The sequence below is a fragment of the Homarus americanus genome, unplaced genomic scaffold (genome assembly GCF_018991925.1).
Source record: "Homarus americanus isolate GMGI-L3 unplaced genomic scaffold, GMGI_Hamer_2.0 scaffold39800, whole genome shotgun sequence".
NCBI classification, from domain to species: Eukaryota; Metazoa; Arthropoda; class Malacostraca; order Decapoda; family Nephropidae; genus Homarus; species Homarus americanus.
Genome location: NW_024744935.1, coordinates 201,369 through 225,249, shown reverse-complemented (window position 1 = coordinate 225,249; position 23,881 = coordinate 201,369). Strand labels below are relative to the sequence as shown.

Genomic DNA, 23,881 nt, shown 5'->3' with positions numbered 1-23,881 from the left:
GCGAAAACGCTAAGTGAAAAAATACATATATATATATATATATATATATATATATATATATATATATATATATATATATATATATATATATATATATATATATATATATATATATATATAGTATATATATATATATATATATATATATATATATATATATATATTACTCCTATCTTTAGTATTATATTGAGACATTTAGGATACCGCTATGAATTAACATAAAAGGTTCAAACTCATTTCCTACGAGACTGAAACAGAGCTCACTCCAAGGTAGCTGTGTTTATGTAAGGGTATACTTACTCTAAAATCAATTTTCAAATATTGACTGGTCCATTATAACATAAATTGATGCCTTTCCTACAGTAACAAGTTAACACAGAAACTAAGATCTTTTAAGTTTAATTTTTGCTGTCATCAATGTGGAGCAGTTGCTAATTTTCCTCGACAAAAAGGTATGAAAGTAGTGGTACAAGTGAGATGAATGTGGGTTGCTCTAGCAGATGAAGAGACAAATATGAACTGAGAAAAATTGTAAGAAAGAGGGAAGCAAGAAATAGTTAGGAAATTGAAACTGAACATGTTTTTATTGGTAGTTTGCCTTTAATCCCTTGTGTTTAGGGTCCCCACTGAGCTGAATAAAATCATGTGACTTTAGTCAAATAAAATATTAAAATTGGCATCCCATAGTGAAGGGGGTGAAGAACATGTCACAAGGCCACTACATGTATTAGGATCTATAGAGTAATGGTAGCCAAACAAAGGCTTAAATAGGACACTAAATTATAAAAATTGCCCTTTTTTCTTTATTAATTTATGATTATTTGGTCATACATTAGAGACAATGTTTTTGGTATTACAATGATCTCAAGTGAAATATATCATAAATACAGTACAGTATCATAAAAATCAGCAACATCATGAATTTTCTTTCAACACCATCTACCATTTCTAAGTCAGTAGGGTTGAATAGCTGTATCAAACCTTGGTGGAATGAGAAAATTATTATAGACAGTACTAGAAAAATAAGTAAATAAACTCCTTAAAGTTAGTACAGTATACAATTCCTGTTGTGTATGACAAAAATTAAATCGGGATCATATTGGCAAAATCTTCACATCTTCTTCACTAAGCTGCTTCATTTTTAGACCTTTGTTGCCCATTAACTCTTCCATTATTCTCCTTTGTGTGTGGTCTCTTTATCCCTCTCTGGCACACTGCTGACAATTACTTTGTACTAAAACAATTTAGCTGTTGACTCGAATCACCTCTTTAATTATCTACCTCTTCCCTTCCTACCTAACTCATCCATGTATCTTTAAAGAATTTCTTCACCCTATGTATATTTCAGACTTATTCTGTCCAATTTTTTTTTTCTAAATTATTCAAAGGTATACAGTGTAGTAGTGTGTATGATTTTAAAAACTTTTGAACCCTGATAAGCTTGCATTTTTATCTCTTTCTTATTAATTAATGGGATTTGTTTTCTAAATAGATTTTACTGCACAAAATTACTACAGGTATAGTTTTGAAGATCATTTAAATTTCTATGAACTTACCTAGTGTGGTAGATGAAATTTCTTCCTCGAGCACTTCATTTACTGATCACCTTCAAGTTTGTTAACATAGTGCAACAAATATAACTTTTTATGTGGAATTAAAAAATGGAAGAATGGAGGTTTTCCCAACAAATATGTACAAAGGAAATAATTTAATAAGGATTTAAGAAATGTAAGATGGTTTAATAAAGGATACAAGAAAAGGAGAAGAGATTTAAATGAGGGGGAAGGTAGAGAAATTGTGAATGGCCATATCTTGAGGATAGTGGTTGAATGTCTCTCTCTGAATAATTTAGCACTGTTTAAGCTCAATGGTTGGACCTGATGATAACAGAGGTTATTACAATTTAAAATATATATATATAGTACAGTACTCTATATGATATAATTTTGAGATTTACAAACATTTCTTGTATAGGTACTTTGAATCCATACTGTTTTATATCATAGTTGTAATAAATTTTTATATTGGGTTTTCATTATATTTATTTACACTGAGTTTGTATAAAATTGAAAGATTGAACCAAAAAAAGAACATGTTTTATAGCTGAGGACAAAGATGAGTGACTTGAGAGATATCTCCAATAGAACGCCCCATTTGAGCTTGCCTTCAACACGTTCCAGTAGCAGGCTGTGCTGATAACAGATGATTGTAACTGCTGTAAGTAATGCATTAGTCAGTGTTCTCTTGTACTTAACAGAACTGAGGTTGTAGAATTATAAATCATGGAGGTACTGTCTCTACATTTTGGTACTAACTTCAAAATTCAGTTATAAATCAGTTACTAGTGGGTGAATGTGCTCTTTCCTCCCCCTGGCATACTTCAATCCATCCCATCCCATCCCATCTTACAAACTACAATGCCCTACATCTGAATCATTTATATTTTGTTTTTTGCCAATCATTCTCTCACTATGTCCATACCATCATATTACGCCATGGATATGATTCCTAACTGGAGTCGAGGATTGGGTTCCCTCCCATACAATTAATTAGTATATGCACCATACATTAATTGTTTTTGAACACTGTAATAATAACCTAGAGTATGTTTTAGATAAAACAATAGACACTTTGCAGTAAGGTTAACCTTTCACATTCTGGAACAAGTGTCTGCCTCATATAGTCTGAGGTTAATGCTGCACTTAGAGGTGCAAGAAAGTGGTATAAACTTTGTTACAATATAATTTCTGCTGCTGTGAACCATCCTAATAAATTACTACTCTGCTTATAAAAGCGTCACTATACAGTACTGTATATATCTGTTATGCCGAAAAGGCTTTCTCATAATACCATTTTGGCATAAATGCCCACTGTGGATCATGCCCTAAATATGTGCAAGATATGTCACCTCCATTACACTCTCTTTGAAACTTGTATACTGCTTCTGGATCATCGACTTGCACACAGGTCTTGACAAATTCCAGGAATTTGTTGAGGAAATTCAGCATTATTTCTGGCTTCCAGTGATCCTGTGAATAGAAATTATAATTTAGACTATGCCAAATTGTACTCATGCATGGTTACTCATGAAATGAATGATGTTACAGTATTTATTAATGAACAAGAAATATTGCACTTTTCCCAATTTTAAGTTAATTTTTCTTCACATTTGCACACTGTAATACAAATGGTAAATATGAAAATCAATACTGTATATACAGTATATATTACTACACCTTCTCTTAGACCTCCTCAACAGATGTTACAATCTGATGAGTTTGATGAAGAACTATAGGTGTATTAGTGCAGATCTTTGAGACAGTGATTCAAAATTAGTGTATGAATGAGACAGTAGTACAGTACATATATATTAGTATTAAAATAACTGCCCCACACTACCTACCTCTGCACTACATTCAGGAGCCCTTTGGAATTAAAGGTAAGCACTTATTTAAATAAGTAATCACCTTTATTTGTGTTTTACAAGTTATTATTGTTTTTTATTCATTACATTTATTAATTTGTCATTTATATCTAAGTCATAGGCCAAAATTATTGTTGTATAAAATGTATTATCATAGTTTTATTTAGTTTTATTTTCGAAAGGGGTGAGTTGTAAATATTTTTTTATCTACATAAGCATAACCCTCCTTCGGGCAAACCAATATCCAGAGGCCCAATATAACTACCTGGTACAGTATCAATTATATCTTGCATTCCTTCATTGTAACCTTTTTTTTTTCAAGCATATCCCATTATAATAGAAGATGGATCATTGTAAATCCTCACACAACTCTCCCTTCATTCACTCATTCTTACTGTTGTAATTGATTTGTTCTACTGTGGTAATCCATTTCCACAACCAGTCCCCATATATTCATCTGGTTTATTCTTGCTGCTTCACACAACTTAGCATCACTCAATAGCAGCATGTCCTTCACCAAAAATTAATTAATGAGATGAACTCCGATCATTCATGTACCATGATGCTATTTTAATTTGCTCTGTCTTTCTGCATTTAAAGTCCATTCTTCATCCCTATATAATATTGGCCCAATAATTCCTCTACATATCCCCATAGTTAACTCCTATGATATAACTCTTTAACCACATGTCTTAATGCATCTACTACTTTCAAAGTTTATATTTATAATTAAGTTCAATTCATCACTCACCTTTCCATTTCTTGATTCTTCCATTCTCAGATATCTTTTAACACTTCACTTCCTCCATTCCAGCTAAAAATAATATCTCTCCTTTGTTCAAATAATGTCTTCATATATACAGTATATATATATAATATATTATTTCTGTACCTGCGCTATGGATGACATTTCTTCAACATCATAAGTCTTCAAAGTGTGGACTTTTCCGTCCGTATTCCGAAATCCACAAACAACACGTGGTATGCCAACTAAATATGACTGACTCCACCATTTCATAAGCTTAAACCTGATAAAAATGAAGAAAAGGAAAAACCCTTTTAATTAAGAGAAATTAAAGATGTACAGATGAATTAGTCAGCAGCATTCTTGTAAGGGGCAAAATTACACCAAATAACCATGTACAGTACAGTAATCCCTGATTATTTGTATATTTTATATTTGTGCCTTTTGACTATTTGTGGGGGGTGAATAAAATATTAATACTGTACAGCAATTTTAAATATCATACATATGCTTGAAAATTACGGGCAACTACTGTGGCATGAATAAATGTGCATCTTGCAGCCAGCTCCCCTCTCATGCAGTCGTCAGTCATTTGCACTTTGATTAAGTGCTAGTATACTTATGAACATGATCACTGAGGAGGGGTTACCTGCCAAAACAGGTGCTTAATGTGGATGTGACTGGATTATATCAAAGAAATGCGAGATAGAACATACATTGCTGAAGTGGCGAAGAGTATGTCAGGTTTAAGGCTGTACTGGATGGTATAGCTGTACTGTATATCAATAATTTTTGTAATTTTTACAATATGTTCATTTCTACAAGAGGAAAGTTGGACTTACGAGAAATTAAACATGCAAACATGTCTCACGAATGTAAATCGTTCATAAGTAGAGGAGCACCTGTACTTATGTTCAGATACAGATATCCCTCATTATCTGAATGTTCAGTATTGAAAAATTTGCTTATCCAAAATTTTTATTCTTCCAAGTCTTTTCCACTTAATGAAAACAAATCCTCTCTTATTTGAAAGAGGGTCTGATCGAAAATTCAAATCATCCCGTGGTGATGCCCTGACTGCCCTCCGATAAGGTAATTTATCAATCTGGAGGACAGTATATTTGACTTAGTTTAGCAATTATCGTTCAGTATTTATTTTTTTATCTCTCCGTTAGCTTGAATCTTCAATCCTCAAAACTCTCCATTACTAGCCGGATTTTATTTATTTATTGTTTTGAACATTCTAAGAAATTCCGGAAATTTTTTCCATTTGGGTACCGGTATCTGAACGAATTTTCGAGGATTGCATAATCCACATTTCCAGAAAATTCAGAAATAAATACCACCATTCCAGGCATTTGAACAAATTTCCGAGATTGCATCATGTGTTTACATGTGCCGGGCACGATTGGCCATAGTACTGTACAGTACTGTCATATGACTGCATGGGATACCTGTGATTGGCTGATGTATCCCGCAGTCTAGTATTGCCTTGGTCTCTTGCATCATTACACTCTTATCTCATTGTCTGCTGCCAATGCTACTAGTTCCTGAGACAAACACTGAATTTGTATGGATTCAAAAGGTTGGAGAGTTGCTATGCATTTTTTGTTTGGAGAAATTTATTCCTTATTAAGATAATGTCCCTTGCTGTCAAGCACTATACTGTACAGAGTACAACCAGCAGCACTTTCTGTCTGTGAGATGCTTGGCAGTGTATTTCTTTCCCAGGTCTCTCATGAGGCTCCGTACACCATGAATTAAGAGAACCACCATATTAATCTTAAACTTCATAGATGTAAAGTTCAAAGATAATTTTACATTAAATAATATCAAAATGATGTTCCAATTAGTGGCCTTTAGATGTTACCATTAAAATATTTAGTTCTCAAAATAACTGAGCATCAACCTAACTACTAACTTTAATACAGTAATCTCACCTGCACAGCGCACGGTAGTCTCTGTCTTGTACAGGCTCTTTACCAGTTTTGAGCTCCACAAAAGACTTCAGGTCAGAATGGGGAGTTTTATATGTAGAAGGATCAGCTCCATCCACCTCGGCTCCATACACAAGGGAATGACTTTCTAAACGTGAGCGAATTACACAGCAGTACTCTTCATTTTCGTTCACTCCTTTTGTTGGGTCACTCCCTATGATTGTGAAGACTAATTGTTATTAAAATTTTTGAGGGATGTGTAATACATACATGATATATATATATATAAAATTATATTCCTTTTAGTGAGCACATCCAGTACCATATTAATGAGTACTAAACAAGAAAAAGATATGTTTTGTTGAAAACTTATATTATCAGGTCTGCTCATCACACTAGAGAAACCATTTGCTTGTAGCGGCAGTAAAAGGGAGTACTACTGTATTTTGAATTGGTCCTCAAGCATGCACCAAAATCAAGAAACACTGTTCCAGAAACTTGTCACTTAATATTTTGTGATCATGGAGAATACATGAAAAACAAACACTTAACATGAAGACAAAATAATGGAGAAGAGAGAGGACAGAAGAATTTAATGCAAGTAGGCTAATGTGGCTGTACTATGAAGAGTGGTGCATAGATAACTAACTATCATATGGTAAAAGCAAGATTAATATGGAAATGGAAGATTCAGAGAAGTGAGAAACAGTTAGATAAGTGAGAGGGCGTTTATAAAAGTTGATGAACTGAGGAAAGAAAAAGTGACTGAACAATTTATGAATATATTACTGGAGACAAAATGAAGACATATTGTACATGAAGAAAATGGGAACAGTTTAAGAGGGTGCAGTCTTAAAAAAAAAAAAAAAAGCAGCTGAGGTGAATGGGCATAAAAAAAATAAAGGAAATAAGAAGAGGGAAAGAGAGGTTGCCCGAGTTCATCAAGGAAAAGACAAGGCTTATGGGCATCAACTACAAGAAAAGAGCGACAAAGGAGAATATAAGAGAATGGTGAAAGAAGAGCAAGTGAAATACAGGGGAAACGATTATCACAAAGTTTTAAAATGAAAAAGCTGCTCTGGATAGAACTCAAGAGAATGAGAAAAATGGAGACCAAATGGAAATGGCAGCTGAGAATGGAAGAAGCGAAATATGTGTTTGTTTTACAATATCATAAAAAAAAAACATACCATCTGTCATATATTGTTCAAACTTGTAACCCCAAGCTGACATTGTCTTCTGCAACTCGGTCGCATTTTCACGCTGGGACTGTTTCTCAGGAGTTTCATAAGCACATAAGTATATAGTGTCACGGAACCTGGAAGAAAAAGTATTTAGTGTTACAGAACTTAGAAGAAAAAGTATATCGGAAATACAAACCTGCAATGCCATGGTGACGCTTAAAACACATCAACTAAACCAATAAAAATTTACAAGTCTCTTTAAATGTTATATTTTTTGTTCAGAAGTTACCTTGCTCTTGGTGCTGGTTCAAGATTCACAAAGCTCCAGGGGGATGCACACGCTGAGATGCAATCAACTGTACTTCATCGTATTGCTCATTTGCTAAAGTGAAGCACCTGTTTTGTTTAACCTTGTGTGATTGGCTATAAAGTCATTAAAACTGCACTATTTCTTGGGCCTGTATGCTGTGTATAGCCTATTTTGAGCTCTCATTAGTTGACAAAATTTGGGATAATTGTTTGAATGGCCAAAGACTGGCTAATTGGTGCTTGTCTGTACAAGTATATGTACAGTTTTTACAATGTGGGTAATTAAGTCTATTGCATGTTATTTGAATTAAGGACAACAACAGATTCACTGCATCTACCTAAGGGAGAGTTTGATAAATATTACTTTTATCCTCTTCACCACTGTTCGGCTCATTAGCCGCTTGGGCTAAACCATTACCCAGGAACATGATCCGCAAATCGATTAACATTCAGGTTCCTAATTACTGCTGGGTAGACAGAGGCAAATGGCGTAAAAAACTAACCAATAGTTTCAGCTTGCCTGGGGATTGAACCTGGGTCTGCTCGCTTGCGAGGTGAGCATGCTGACCATTACACCACTGTAAGCTTTGACTACAAGTTCTTTAAAAGAAAAAACTAAGTAAGAAGTTAACTATAAGCAAGAAAATTTATAACTGATCTCATTCTAGATGCACCAAACCCTCTCCCCCCCAAAAAAAAGATAAATAAACAAATGAATATTGTTTCTTAACCATAAAGCCACTTACTTGGTTGCACATATAATCCAGCCCTCTTTGCTTTCATATGGTGTACAAAGTAACTCGGTGAGCAGTCCCCTAAAGCAGACGAAATCTGTTGAAAGACTATGATGTGACAGTAAAAAAGTTATGGTAAAAATTATAATAAATACTGCAATACTGTGACAACAATACAGTAATAAAATAATATCTAACTATTCTTTTAATTCTTTCAGCTTGGGTGATGTGTATTTGACCAATTTTGAGATTCAATTTCAATAATACTCATAATACTGTACTGTACTGTAAAGTCGTAAGTTCTAAGGACAAATAATGAAGCTTACCATTTAAGTGGTTTGTCAGAAGAGTCTTTTGTTTGAAACTTATACAAGTTCTGGAGAATCCATTCTAATAAACGATCAAGTTTTTCAGTTTTAGTTTCTTCAAAATTCTTCCGTATCATTTTATCCATGGCCACATTCAGATCATAATCCACCTGATGATACACCATATGTGGAAATAAGAATGCAAAAATCACAAGCTAACTACACTGCAGTATAAATATATCAAACTGTGCAAGTACAGGTATCCCTCAATATCTGAATGATCGCTATACAAAAATTCACTTATCCAAATTTTCTGTTTTTACACCTCTTACTTGCTATCTGAATGTTGGTCCAATTGAATATTCAAATCGCATTACATTTTGGCCCCTAGATGCATATGGTAATGTACTGTACCTATTGTATACTGCATAGTACATAGTATTTTTTTTTTTTATAATTTTTTTGTAGGTAGGTATAATATTGCTTTTTTGTTGTTGTTTGTGAACCAAATTAATTTTTTTTTTTTTTTAAATATTGGGGTGTTTTTGTTTGGGAACGAAACCTTGTTTTTCCCATTTACTGTATTACAGGGATGTTATTCATTATCCAGAAATTCAATTACTGGATAATTTTCAAGGAACCTACCCACTTCGGAACCAGACCCCTTTGAAACCTAACCCATTCAGACGGTGAGGGATACTTGTAAAATATTGTAATTCATGACAGTTATACAGTATATGTAAGATTGATCTTGAAATTCATTTTCCTTATGGAGTTCATTGCCAGGAAGTTCTTGTAAAGTAGGACTTGTTACTGGGGGGTTATGGTCCTTAGACAACCCCCATAATATCAACCAGGGTGGATTTATTTCTCTATTTTGGATATATAATCACCTTTCCCTTGTGCTACTATATACCCAGTCATATTTTTTATAATATAAAAGATAAGACTATGGGTATATTGTAGCAGATATATTATATCTGCAACATATTTGCAGTAATAAATAAGCAAATAGAATTTTTGCTGCCAAAGAGAAGATACACAAAATAAAAATTAGGTGTGGTGACATAAACAGTAAGGTGGTACAATAGAAGTGAAAATACTGGAGCATTCTGTAACTGAACCTCCAAATATTGTACTACAGTGGCCAGTACTGTACTGTATATGACATACCACTTGGTGAGCTGCATTGTGAATACAGTATGGGCTCAGAAACCATGACAATCAATATCAAACTTACTACCAGTAAATGAAAATTATTAAACAAAACTTACGAGTACTGTACATATTATTAACATTTAATAAATACTGTCGAGTATGATCGTATACTGTACCTTCTTGGATGTTTGCCAATCCATGCTGATGTAATGTAGATTTCTCTTGTCATGATAAAATCGTCGTTTGCCATCTAAGGAAAAGTCACCAACAAACATAGGCCTTCTAAACAAAGGTGCATCATGGTCATATTTGTTACGAGGATGAACCTGGAACTGGGCACCATTGTTATCTTTTCCCGAGTCACGATTTGTTGATAAATCACGTGTTTCTCTTCTCTTGTAGGGTGGTATATAAGTCTCCCTGTGATTAATTTTTCTCTTTAACCTGGGACAGAAAAGAAAATAATTCCATTATTGTTTTCTTCTGTCTTTCTCAAATAATTCAACATTAATTTCTTGGTATATATACTGTACTCAATATTTTCTGATTGATGTTCTCATTTAGGTAAGCCTTACATACATCAAACTTATTGGTGTATTTTATAGGACGGTATTGTTGCATTTTCAACCAATATGGAGCCAAAGGCACCCCATGTCTTGGTTATTATTCAATAGCAACAAGTAAAAGTAGGGTTCAGAAGTTAGCTCTCAATGAGATCTAATAAATTTTTAAGTAAAAAAAACTTTGGCTGCATATCGGTTGAAAATGTAACATTACCGTCTTATATCATGCAAATAGTAGTTCCAGAAATATTGGTTCAATTCCAAAAGTGGCAATTATCTAGGACCCCACAGCTGCTGATTTTTCATAGAAAACAAATTTAAAAATGCCGTAATTTCAATGTTTTTTTTTTAATAGTGGACACTTGTATTTATGGCAAATGTGTTGAAAAGTGGTTATTTCTAAATTAGGTAAAAATATAGTTTCGGTCAGTCCTGTATTTAGATATACCAACCAACCCACCCCACCCCACCCCAGAACCCAAGAACTGTATCTAACCTAACTGAGGGGGCTTTGCCCCCCCTTTCTGGTTGTGGGGTTAGAAGACCTAACCTAACCTAACCAAAGAAACTCACCTAACTAACTAGCCGTGAGGCTCAACTCTCTGGACCCCCCCCGCATATTAAACAAAGAACTTGCTATTACGTATATGATATAAATCCTTGATGTAACCCCATAAGTTAACTTCTAGAGGTGAGGTGAGGTTAGATTGATTTTTGAGTTGAGCAATGTGCTTTTCCAATGGTTTTTGGTGATTTTTATAGGGGGGCTATCGGGTAAAATTATCGTTTTGGACATGTAGCGAATTTTAAGTTTTGGAATCAGTAGTTAAGACAATTCTAAGACACTTTTCTTCTCTAGCGTTTCCGTCGGAAATTTATATTTTTTGAGTATTTTAATTGATAAAATTAAGGCGTTTTTTGTAGATGCACGGAATAGCTAACGCGTTAGCTTTCCCAGACTGTCATTTCAAAATATGACCGTGCTGCGTCTTGGGAATAACTGTTGTACAACACAGTCTTCAGAAAACAATAAAATTAGGGGAACTGTTATTTGGACACAATATGGAAAGAAATTGCGAAGAAATATATGGAAAATTATGGAAAGAAAGACAAAAAGGGAAAAAAGTCAAAAATAAATAAGACTAAAAAAATATCGGCCCGTTGTAATGGTGATTTCTCCCGGACTCTGAAACCACACGTAACAAGCAGAGCATTCTGCTCCACTACGCTTCTTCTCTCGTGGCTAGGTGTTCTCATACTTATACACAAAATATGACAAATTTCAGGTTTGTTTAAGTCTTAATATTTACACTTACAGAACTGTAATCAACTTATTCATCCTTATTTAAAGTATCTTATGAGTAATGGTAGTAAGGTTTCAATCAATATGAGTAATTATCAATATTGTTACACCAAAGTTTCCAACAGCTAATGAAATCAGACAGCGCCCACTTATAAAAGCGGGGATCCAAAACAGTTTCAACTAGGTGCGATCCTTTTAATTTTTTTCACGCCATACTCTTTGTTTTAGGTCCTATCCAATATAATACTGTATACAGAATTATTTTTATTATTAAATCACAGTTTTTTATTGCCTTACATGCCCTCAACTCTTCAATATTAATCAAAATATTCTCCATAAGCGGCCATGATCTGCGTATTTGCCCACTGGAGAAACTCGCTGATTGGTTGTTAGCTATTCGGGCGTTGCACACGCTAATGCCTCATCAAGGTGTTTGCTTTTCCCTCTCAAGGAGTCATCCGCGGAACTCAGCAGATTATGCACCGACAGAATAGCTAACACATTAGCTATTTCATGCATATACAACAAATTCCTTTACCAGCAATACTAATTGTTTAAAGTGGCCATTGTTTTTGAAGTAGTGGGAAAATGTGGGCTAAAAAAAAACCTAAAACTTTTGAAAACCTGACCTAATGTTTCCAAACTTTTAAAAATACTAAAACTATATAAAGGTTAGGGCGGTTTGCACCAGAAACGAAGGTCAGATTTGTTCCAATCGCAACAAGAATCATAGGAAAAATGTGTTTTTTTATGGAAAAAATCGAAACCTAGCTACTATCATAAATTGACCAAATTTCTGACGGAAACGCTATAGCAGTGTAGTAGAATTGTCTCAGTTACTGATTCCAAAAACTTAAAATCCTAAAATTCGCTACATGACCGAAACGATAATACCTAAAAATCACTATCAAAATCGAATTAAAAAAACAAAATATAGAAAAAACACATTGCTCAACTAGAGAGCCATATTGGTTGAAAATGCAAATTTACCACCAAGACTTTCAGGGGATGACAATTAACATTCGGTAACCCAACCAAGTTTGGGTTAATACTCACGAGGACATGTTAAAGTTCTTGTTATGTTCACAGTATATGCTTTAATTCACTCTTCTGCATGCAGTTTACACTAACACTTCTTTCCTTTACTGGTCAGGATAGATAACCTCTTTATTTAAACAATCTCACATAAACGACTATCAGTCCTGTCGTTTTATTTACTAACAACATGTGATTGTTTGGCGTCGTGTTCACAGTTCACGCCGACCATGAATTCGGATTGTTAGTTTATGTACCGTTGTTAAATTTAGCCCTCTAACAAAAATTAATTATCTCCGTAATTTTTATTTGTCGCTCATATTGGGTATTTAAATGCCAAGAGGCGAGGATAAAAGTAAAGGTTACATGTTAAAAGTACCAAAATAAAGAAACATTATTTTATTACATACACAACAAATGGCAGCGGCAATATAGTAAGCCATCTTGAATTAGTACTACAGTCATATATATGTTTATTATATTTTGGGATAAACGATAAAATCCAAAATATTATAAACTAATTAGTAATATTTTAGGATATATTGGGAGTTTTAGTTAACGTATTTTTGGAAATAAAATATTTAATGGCAGTGGTTCGTCTCCAACAGTGTACATCTTCAGTCATTGTTGTGCCTGCTGTTGAAACTTCACTGAAAATATAACAATTATAGTGTTTGAAATTCATATGACAAATGGTTCAGTGCTATCCCAACCCCTGGGTAATATTTGAAATAGATTCGTCTCATATTTAGTATTGTACAGTATTATCAGTAACATGGCGGGGTTTAGCGGAGTGCTGAGGTTGACAGATCTGGATGATTTCATTGCACCTTCCCAGGTAATTATGTATTACATTTAACAATTGGGAGCCCTTGTGACGTTATTAAGTTTGGAATCTGGAGGTTTTGAAAGTCTGAGGTGCTGCTTCACTTTAGAAAATTAGGATACCTCTATTTTACCTTATTTACTGAAAGTGTGTGGTGTGCGGTGGTCGAGTGGATACAACGCTCGCCTCCTCCTCCAGGGGTCGGTTGTTCGATTCCCTGGAACTCCCAGTTCAACCAGCTGTAAATGGGTACCCGGTCATCCGGGTATTCAGAAGTTGTTCAAAATACATAAAAAACCATTGCAAAAACAAATTTTCAACCTAACCTAAGCTTAAAATCCTAAAATTCGCTGGATAATCGAAATGATAATAATACCATGCTGTCTCCTTGTGTACTGAAGGCTTAATATACAGTGTGCTGTATCCACACTGTCCCTAACAGGCAGTTAGGCCTGTGGGACTCACTTACACTATTTAATTTAATGGCCACTCTACAGTTACTAGGGGGGGGGGGGGCTAACCAAAGCTAACCGGTAAAATTATGGTTTTGGTCTTGTAGCGAATTTTAGGATTTAAACTTTTGGAATCAGTAGTTTAGACAATTCTAAAACAATATTACTCGTTTAAAGTGAGCAGGGCTTTGAAGTACAGGTAAATGTGGGGTAAAAAACACAAAACAGATGATGGAAAACCTGACCTGCCATTTCCTAACCTTATTCATGTTTTCAGTGGTTAGTATGTGTTGGTGTTGTTTTAGATGTTCAGATGAAGAGTGATCCATAAACTTGAAAATGATTCTTAACATTTTTACAAGTTAAGAAACATTAAATAAGGTTTTCAATGGTTTATTTAGTGTTATTTTTAGTATTTTACCCGACTTTTTTCCTCTACTTCAAAGCCCTGCCCACTGTGAACATCCAAAGTAATGGTTTTGCAGAATATCTTACCCAAGGGGTATTGCTGCTACTCATTTCACTTTCTGGTCACTTTCCTAAAATCTCTAGATAGGGTAAATTGTTTGGAAAATGCAAGAAATTGCTTGAGGGTTCTGTTGCAGCATAAAGCTGAGTTCAAAATATTCTGTTGGCTTGTAAACAGTTTTGTTGCAACATGCTTTAGGCAGTCGAACTGCACGGGAGCACGGCTGGGCTCGCCCAGAATTTGACCGAACGTTAAGTGAGAAAGGGTGAAGAACAAAAATCGCTAAACTGAATTAATGTTTTATTGAATGGTGAAAATATAATCCATAATATTTAATATCAGTTGCAGTGAAAATGAGAGCTATTCAGCAATACTGTTTAGCTACCACATTTTATTATTTCTTTTATTATTTTTGGATTTTATTCACAGGAATGCATCAAGCCAGTGAAAGTTGAACAGAAAGCTGGTCGTGGTGTGATACGCATTGATGGTGATGGAGCAGATGCTTTGGCAGCGGTATGGTATATTTTGTCATAGAAATTTGAAATACTGGTATGTCATTTACATTTACCTCACTAGGCTCATAGCCTGGATGCCATGATGTTAGCCAGGTCCTCCACACTTCCTTTATGCAGCCAGATAACATTATTCCATAAGCTGATAAAGCTTATGAAACAATACAATTAATCAGTTTATGTTTGTACTTTGATGGAAGAAAGATATTGAGAGGTAAGATAGGGATAAAAAAAATTAAATGACCATATTGAAGTGGATAATATTGCATGAAGCAAAATTAAAATAAAATATTTATGGATTCATTATTTTATGCTGTAAACATTAACCAGAACAAAAGAAAAATTGTGACTAAAATGTTATAAAAATAAAAAAAAATTAATATGGTAATAAAAGCAAAATTGTTCTTTGTATAACTCCAAAATATAATTATCATGTACACTCAACATTAGGTAAAATTTGATAAAATATTTTGTGCCATACCCTTTGATTTCAGGTAAAACAAACAAAACAATACAATTAATTAGTTTATATTTGTACTGTACTATGTTGTAAGAAAAATGTTGGTAGGTAATGTTTGTGTTCTAATTATTATGATGATTGCAGCCAAAGTTTGAAAAGGCCAAGATTACACTGAATGACTGCTTGGCATGCAGCGGCTGTATCACATCAGCGGAGGTAGTTCTGGTCAACCAACAAAGTCATGATGAATTTTACAGGTGTGCATTAATGATTTAAATTTTTTTTAAGTTATAAAAGATATTCTAATGTAAAAACTGTATATTTTTTATCATACAATCATACACCGTGTGGTTGTTATTGTTTACTGTGAAACCTTATTAAAAAACTATAAGGAGAATACATGTTATGAAAATAGCTATTTAACATACTACTGTACTGTATTCTACAATTTTGTTTTCACATTAAATTTGCTTTTGACATTTCAGAGTTCTTGCAGAAAACAATGAGCTTCAGGATTCAGAGAAGAAGACAGTTGTAGTGTCATTGTCTCCCCAGGCAATAATTTCCATTGGTGCTAAGTTTTTCCTTAGTGCTGATGAATGTGCTCAAAGATTAGCAGGTATGTAGAGAATTTGTCTTATAGCTGTTTTATAGTCAAATATCTTGAGAGGCTTAAACTTGTAAATCTTTGTAGTTTTATTGTTCATAATGCCCGAGAATCTGAGACACCTTGTCTACAAATGTGTCACTTGGCAAATGCAGTTTTAGAAATTGATGCCAAAATCTTGGTAGCTTGCTGGTTATAGCACCCTTAATTTTAGACCACTTTACTGGATTTTATAGTTACTACAATATTGGGTAAATACAAGTTGATCACTGGGGCTCTAGGTTCTCAGACTACAACCATTTTGCCAACCAGAGTTGATCTGTTGAACCATTTTTGATATACAGTACTGTGCTGATCATTCTGCCTTCCTTGTCAAACCATCAGCACTCTCCATAGGTCTTGTTTGCAATTTTTTAATAAATCACAGATCAGATTTTAATTTTAAACTGCACCCTATTCTCAGGTTATTTAAAAAAGTTGGGTGTCCACTACATCTTTGACACTAACTTTGCACGAAGCCTGAGTTTGTTGGAAGCACAGAAGGAATTTCTAGAACGATACAGAAGAAGAGAATCTGATTCGAAAGCCTTACCAATGCTTACCTCTGCCTGCCCAGGTTAAGTACAGTATTATTTTTTGTAATGATGTATATTATTGATGTTTATAGTAATACAACAGAAGAGTGTAATTGGGGGAGAGCGTGTGGGATCAGATTAGAAAGAAAATTGGTGAATTAGATTGCATTAAAAAGTACTGTATAAGAGAAAAATATCCACTTGTAGTATTTTATAATCCTGAAAAAGCATATGATGATAGAAAAGAGATTTGGAATTCAGTGACAGTGTATAAATTAAATGAGCAAATGGTGAGTATTAGAATTTGTTTAATGTCATCATGGTGGTTTAGTATACGTAGTAGGCCTTTGAATTTAGTGTAGCTTATTTTCTCAGAAAACCTTGGATTTATTGAATTTATGCAGATCTACTTAACTTCTGTATGATCAATATAATTTTTTTTTTGTTACAGGTTGGATATGTTATGCAGAAAAAACTCATGGGTCTTTTATTTTGCCTTATATCAGCACTACCAGAAGTCCACAGCAGGTGCTGGGGTCTTTAGTAAAGAACTTATGGGCCTCACAGAAGGGTATCCCTTCCAATAAGGTGAGCAAAAAACCAGGTCTTGGCTTATGCATATGTTAGGCTAGGCAAGATGTGGTTGAAGATTTTTCTAGTTATTACCCTCAAGTGAAGGGCTCTCAAAATACAGTAAAGGGCAGCTAACCAGGGAGTCATATGTCTTAGTACAAACCTTCATAATGTAAGCCTTGGTTATTCTGTTAATTCATTTGGATATTCTAAGTACTTATCACCCTATCCTCCACCTAGCATCTTTAGTTTCAATTGAGGGGAAAATTGCAAAATTGTTGCCCCTCTGGGCTTGAGGTCTTATTAGAACTGTGACTGCTCAATCAGCACTCACCATGCCAAGGCTACTGTCCACCAACAGCAGTTAGTTCCTGGCTTACAGTCCAATAGGACAGTTGCAGCTAAGGTACTCTCCCCTACTCTGCATATAATGTATTCTACAAAAGCTAAGAATGGACCCCTTTAGATGCTTCAGGATTCTGCAAAACAAATTTTAATTTTTGAATTTGTTGTACAGTATATGAATATTTTTGACGTGGTCCCTCGGTTAATGAACGGTTCGATTAACGAAATTTCGGTTAACAAACTACCTCCCATAAGGATCTTCAATTTGGTTAACGAATAAAACTTCGATTAGCGAAATCCTTACGACAAACACGTTTTGTTGTGAGTATCAACTGATCAGCTGATAGGCTAGTCTGCCAATTCAGTAATCTGTCCTATGTTTACGTTCATTTCCAGTGGAGTAAATATCAAGAAAGTTGTGCTCTTTAATATCTGTGCATTTTTTTTATTAAAATTATTAGTTATTTTAAAATTTAGTTAACATATTGATAATATATGCAGTACTGGGAACTATTTTTTTGTGCGCCCATCAGCTGCTTGACTCACCCACCAGGTGTCAGTATGGTTTTGTTTACAGTGGAGTGAACATCGATTTTGTTGGTGTCGAATATTTTTGCATTTTTACATTAAAATTATTGGTCATTCTGTAATTTAGTTAACATATTGATAATATATAGCTCAGTGCAGTGTTAATTTAAATAAAATAATCTTGAATTACACTTAGTAAACTTAAAATTTTATTGGTGAAATTAATACATCAAGCATGGGTCCCCTTAAAGGTGATTTCTCCTCCATCCCCACTTCCTTCTCTTCTCCGTTCTCCTCCACCCCCACTTCTAATTCCCATCATCATCATCATCAACCAGGAACCTTCTACATACACACCTCATAGTAAGTGTACTTTACTGCAATTTCTTTTTGCTTTGCATGTACTTTTCTGTGAGCTGGAACCAATTACCCAATATCCCATTGAAACAATGGATTCGGTTAACAAAATTTTCGGTTAACGAACGACTCTGTGGAACGAATTGTGTTCGTTAACCGAGGGACCACTGTATTTGCAAACTATCTGTTCCCAAGTTAGTCAGGTGATTAAGAAAGGTCATTAGTGGAACATGTTATTCAGCTGTCAGGGCCAAAATTTTGTGTCTAACTTTTTATTTAATATTTTTTTCATGGCATCTGGGGGTCACAGAATCATTCTGGACCACATAATGATGAATATGGCAGTTGTTGATTAAAAGTTTTGTTGACATAATGGAAATGGTTTCTATGTTGGACGATATGAATATTTTAATTAAGAAATAGGTTTGATTAATATTTATCCTAGATTAAAGGAAATGCTGGAGCTTAGAAGGCTAAATTATCAACAGAGTTCATATCTATATTATCTTTTGTTTTTTATTTTAATTATCCAGGAGAGCTTGCATTTATACTATACTATACTATACTGTATTGTACTCACAGGCTACTGAATCACCCAAAAAGGCATTACACAGGGGAAAAAGTATCATAAATGTAACTTTTTCAGATTTATCATGTGACTGTTATGCCTTGCTTTGACAAGAAATTAGAAGCTGCTCGAGATGACTTTTACAATGAGCTGTATGCAACACGTGAGGTGGATTGTGTTATTACATCAGGTATGGTAGAGATATTCCTGTAATATATGATAGCAATTTTCTTAGCTCTTGCAGTCACCATATTTATGGGTTTGACAGCCCAGGGTTTCCTGTAATCTTAAGTGTCTGACCTGGACTAAGTTACAAAAAATCCATAAAATAAATCTCTTCCTGTTCAACCATAGTCCCTACAAAGTGGATATTTGAAGGTATTAATGGCCAATTGTGCGAGAGTTGGGAGTTTTCATCCATCACTCTGTGACTCATTACCATGGTTACAAATTAAGCTGCAGTACTAATTCATCTCATCTCCAGATGTTATGACTAGTGACTTCAACTTTCACTTTTTCATCCTTCATCTTTCAAAACTTCAGCTCAAGTTAATTAGTGTTTATGAATACTGTAAAGAACAGTATGATAGAATAATACTTCTGCATTTTGCTTTCCATTTACAACCTCAGAATAAGTAAGGAAAATTTGAGTGTTTGGTAGACTATCTGTACATTTAAGAATGTGACCAACACTGTTTAAACTACAATATCTCCCACTCACTGGACATATGTAATAAAATCAGTTGGTAGGAATTTTGAGAGGAAATTCTATAAATTAACTATTGTATTTCATAAACCACTATTTTCAGTACAAACACATAATGTACACTACATGTTGATGTCTACTGTTTCTTTGTAATAATAATTATCCAAATATTTATGAGTAAAAAATTGTGCTGTCTCCACTACACTGTACTGTGTTTCTTCTATCTTTCCTACCATTTAGTCTAATGAAATAAAATAACAATATTGATATACCTGTAATTATAAAAATATACAGTACCGTACTGTACTTTAATTCCCCATGTAAGCACACTATAATAAAAAGTTTAACAGTATATATTATGAATTACTACATATTTTTAATATAAACTCACCAGATACAGTAATAAGTTGTTAAGATATAAACCAATACCATAGGTACACTACTGGTACAGGTTGCATTTCAAAAATACAAACTTCAGTTATCCCCCCCAAAAATGAACAAAATTGAGATGCCCTAACAGCCCTACACTTCCAAATCATTAATTATAGGTACAGTCAGTAAAATAAGTATCAACCACCCCAAGGTCAGTGAAATAGAAAATGAGTGATAACAACCAACTGACGCCAGTAACCAGAGTTATGGTTGTCGCACCATGTTTCATGTTGTTACACACGGCAGGGTAGTCCTTACAGTACTTATTTTATTGACTGTTCTGTATTGTATATGTCTTCATCTGCTCATGATCTGTTAATGTTTCAAATGTCACTCTTACAGTGGAGGTTGAACAAATGCTGATTAGGGATCAGGTTGATATAACCTCTGTTAGCCCAGTATCATTGGATGTTGACCTGAGCTCTGGGCCTGTGTTGACCTCCCATCATGGGTCATCATCTGGGGGTTATGCTCACAATGTATTTATCAGTGCTGCCAAGGAACTCTTTAACCAGGATCAAGATAAGCTACAATGGAAAACCTTAAGGTAAGGTAGACACTTTATTATCCACTAATTGTGCCATTCCATCACTACCCATGATTTTGTCAACTATTTGTAGCCTATAATAATCTTTCATCTGTGTTATGTTTCTGCAACGGGTTGTCTGTAGGTAGGAGACAGTCTACTATAATTGTTTATACCCTGTACAGTACTGTACTGTATTGTACTGTACTGTAACTTGCAACTTATTAGTTTTATTTGAATATTGCTTAGACATTATAAGTATAAAAATATACAGTACAGCTCCTCCCCGACTTATGACCTACTCGACTTACAACCACCCGCACTTACGACCTGCCTCAGTCGTACCAAAATTTGGTAAAATTACGTATTTTCGAGTCCCAAAGTCGGTACACAGACAACATTTTTGTTTGTACCGTAATTCACTTTAAAATGGCTGGCAAGCTTAAAAGTGAGTGTTTTGTGGTGCTGAGAAGAAAAATAGACACCCATTTTCGATTTTCTATGTATTATTTAAGCATTTCCGACTTACGACCATTTCGACTTACGACCTGGATTTGGGTCCCTAACCCGTCGTAAGTCGGGGAGGAGCTCATGCACAATTTATTTATTTTTTATAGAAATGTCAATGTTGCATGTGCTCTTACAGTCAGCAAAGAAAGTTTAATGTGATGTATTTTTCAATTCAGGAATGCAGATTTCCGTGAGGTTACCTTGGAAGTCAATGAAGAAGTTGTGTTACGATTTGCACTGGCCTATGGCTTCCGAAATATTCAGAACTTTGTGCAGAAACTTAAGAGAGGGAAAAGTCACTATCATTATGTTGAGGTCATGGCCTGCCCCTCAGGTAAGACTTAGCAGTTTTTGTTGTCTTATACACCCTTACATTAGACACCTTAAATTGGACACAGTGCTTTTAATCATATTTGCCCCCGTTATTCTTATCCTGATCTTAAAAGGTTTTATATGCTTAGAGTAAGATTAAATTGAAACTGATTTATACTGTATAAGTGGCTTATACAGAATATGGGAAAGAGTGGTTTCCACAGCACGTGTGCTTTCCCACCATCTCTGACTTACCAAACACCATTGAGACTATTTACTATGAATTTAGGAACAGAATTTCATGATTTGCTCTATGGGTTTTTTCATTTCTATTTCTTACTACAAGTATTCTGACCAGGTATTAGATTATTTTAGTATACTAGGAGGGAATAGTACTTTAAAACCTCATTTTACAGAAAGGCACCCTGTGGGTTGGCATTAGGAAGGGCATCCATCCGTAAAACTTTGCTTCAATTTGCCGGATGTCAACCGGGTCACCAGAACTAGGCCCATCCCCTGTTATCTGTTGTATTTATTTCTTGGGATGGTACCCTGGGTTTGTGGTGGTGAACAGAAATTGGGCAGTGAATTCACAAAGTCATCAAGGTTGTTCTGGTGGAGTAAAGGTGTCAAATACTAAACAGCCAATCAGTACACAGACAACACCTCACATCTCTACCATGCCACACCTCCATCGGTGATCTCATGCTCAGCTTCCCCAGCTGTGAATTACATTGTCAGACTCATTAAAATTTGTATCACTCTACACATCCTACCATTTATAAACCCTGCTTTAATTATTGATTATTTTTGTGTGGTGTCTGACTTTTTATTGTATTAAAAATGTACGTACTGGTATTTAATCACAACATAAAGAACTGGAAAGCAATTTGCTCAGGCAATTAAGAACTACTCATACTCCCTTATGGTTAATTGACATTGAATTTTATTGCAGTAAAGTAACAGCTGTAGGAAACTTTCTTGACTTAGAGTGGATTAGGTTATAAGTAATGATGTTACTTGTCATCACCTCTCACCATAGGACACCTATGTGATTTTTTATGTAGAAATTGCATTGATGCAGAGACCCATGGAAGAATTGTTTTTTTACTCATTTGTCACACTGCTCTGAATCATGTCACATTAAACCATGTAAAAACTTGGGTTTTCTATAACCAAAATATTTTTACATTCAGCAGGCAACTGCATTTTATCGGTGTTATGATGTACTGTAATAGCAAATAATCTATCAAGTCTCTTGTGTTCTCAAATGCTGCAGTTAAGATTTTGTAATATCTGCATCTTGTCCATCTAACATATGTACTGTTCTTTATTTTCTCTTTGTGCTCTCCAACATTCCTTTATTGTTAAGTGTAACAATTATTTATTCCATTCTGACCTGCATTTAGCAGTAACTCGATTTCCAATCCCTCTTATCAATTTGTAATTCTACACCAATGCTTCACTACTCACCATAAAATGTTTAACATCCATTTTTTCTGTTTTTACAGGATGTTTAAATGGTGGAGCACAGATTCGTCCAGACAGTGGGACCTCAGTTAAAGATTTAATATCAAAATTAGAAGAAGCCTATGAACTGCTACCATCTGTTAATCCAAGTAATGATCTCAGAGTGGAAAATTGCTACTCAGAATGGCTTGGAGGAGCAGATTCAGAGAAGACTCAAATGCTTTTACACACAAAATATAAAGCTGTGGAAAAGACTACCAATGCTTTAGGTATTAAGTGGTAACAAAATAGTATTCTCTATATATATTTTGTATATATTTTACTGTATGTAGTATATTCTGCCTTCTTCTGTGAGATTCTGTTTTGATATTTCCTCAGGGAATGCAAATATCACAAATTGAAAATCAGTTGCACCTAACTGAGGGCAGAGCCAGATTTCTGAATAGACCAGCTAGGTCATGGTCTCGGGTGGCAGCTTACGGTGGGGTGTCAAACCTGTCACTAAGTTGTATATGTATGTACTGTACTTTCTATGTGTGTCGTGCACATTTATGCGGAGAAATAAAGCTATAAAGTCAACAGTACTGTACCTTCCAATGTTAATTAAACCATCCAAGTTATTTTTTAAAATATGAATACAAATGGCCTAGTGGACCAGTTCTTGCATTTAAACTACTACAGATTGAGTACTTTTCTGTTCTACTTTTACCAGTCCCTTCAGTCTTGGTAAGTTTTGCCTTTATTATCTATAACTTAAGGAGATAGAATTATGTCCCATGGAGTACTGTATGCACTTAAATTTTCAGAAAAAATAATAGGCATGTTGTACTCCAAATTTTGGGTTGTGTTTATTTTGGTTAATGGTGTGCTGATTTCAATACCATGTCATTTGTCACATGGCCAGGAGAGGGCATTCCTCCCAATTTTTAGGTTTCCTGGTAATGTAGATT

The 23,881-nt window shown here is 34.5% G+C and overlaps 2 protein-coding genes across 3 annotated transcripts; one reads left to right on the top strand and one right to left on the bottom strand.

The window, feature by feature from the left end:
- Window positions 1–141: 141 nt before the first annotated feature.
- Window positions 142–23,510, top strand: LOC121878272 (cytosolic Fe-S cluster assembly factor narfl-like). Of its 2 annotated transcripts, none has more exons than XM_042384367.1 (10): window positions 142–2,217; window positions 14,877–14,963; window positions 15,567–15,679; window positions 15,908–16,041; window positions 16,493–16,645; window positions 17,056–17,192; window positions 19,054–19,165; window positions 20,456–20,660; window positions 21,326–21,483; window positions 22,973–23,510. In XM_042384367.1, exons 1-10 carry the CDS (start codon window positions 2,203–2,205, stop codon window positions 23,212–23,214), a joined length of 1,356 nt encoding a protein of 451 aa, XP_042240301.1. In that variant the 5' UTR covers window positions 142–2,202; the 3' UTR covers window positions 23,215–23,510. The 2 variants fall into 2 exon arrangements, with proteins under 2 accessions (XP_042240301.1, XP_042240300.1); XM_042384366.1 differs by lacking the exon at window positions 142–2,217 and adding an exon at window positions 13,265–13,538.
- On the bottom strand, window positions 195–12,947 carry LOC121878273 (decapping and exoribonuclease protein-like). Its single transcript, XM_042384368.1, has 8 exons — window positions 12,722–12,947; window positions 9,976–10,243; window positions 8,660–8,811; window positions 8,346–8,441; window positions 7,297–7,424; window positions 6,110–6,320; window positions 4,317–4,452; window positions 195–3,029 (listed from the first exon to the last, which is right to left on the bottom strand). Exons 1-8 carry the CDS (start codon window positions 12,727–12,729, stop codon window positions 2,823–2,825), a joined length of 1,206 nt encoding a protein of 401 aa, XP_042240302.1. The 5' UTR covers window positions 12,730–12,947; the 3' UTR covers window positions 195–2,822.
- Window positions 23,511–23,881: the final 371 nt, after the last annotated feature.

Bases quoted from the DNA above. Each gene is read 5' to 3' on its own strand.
- LOC121878273 (XM_042384368.1), bottom strand. The intron at 8,812-9,975 runs GTACAGTATACG...GTGTATCATCAG, and splicing joins ATTGGCAAACATCCAAGAAG to GTGGATTATGATCTGAATGT. The intron at 7,425-8,345 runs GTAAGTGGCTTT...TTTTTCTTCCAG, and splicing joins TGGATTATATGTGCAACCAA to GTTCCGTGACACTATATACT.
- LOC121878272 (XM_042384366.1), top strand. From the start codon at position 13,476: ATGGCGGGGTTTAGCGGAGTGCTGAGGTTGACAGATCTGGATGATTTC. The intron at 14,964-15,566 runs GTATGGTATATT...TGATGATTGCAG, and splicing joins GAGCAGATGCTTTGGCAGCG to CCAAAGTTTGAAAAGGCCAA. The intron at 15,680-15,907 runs GTGTGCATTAAT...TTGACATTTCAG, and splicing joins AGTCATGATGAATTTTACAG to AGTTCTTGCAGAAAACAATG.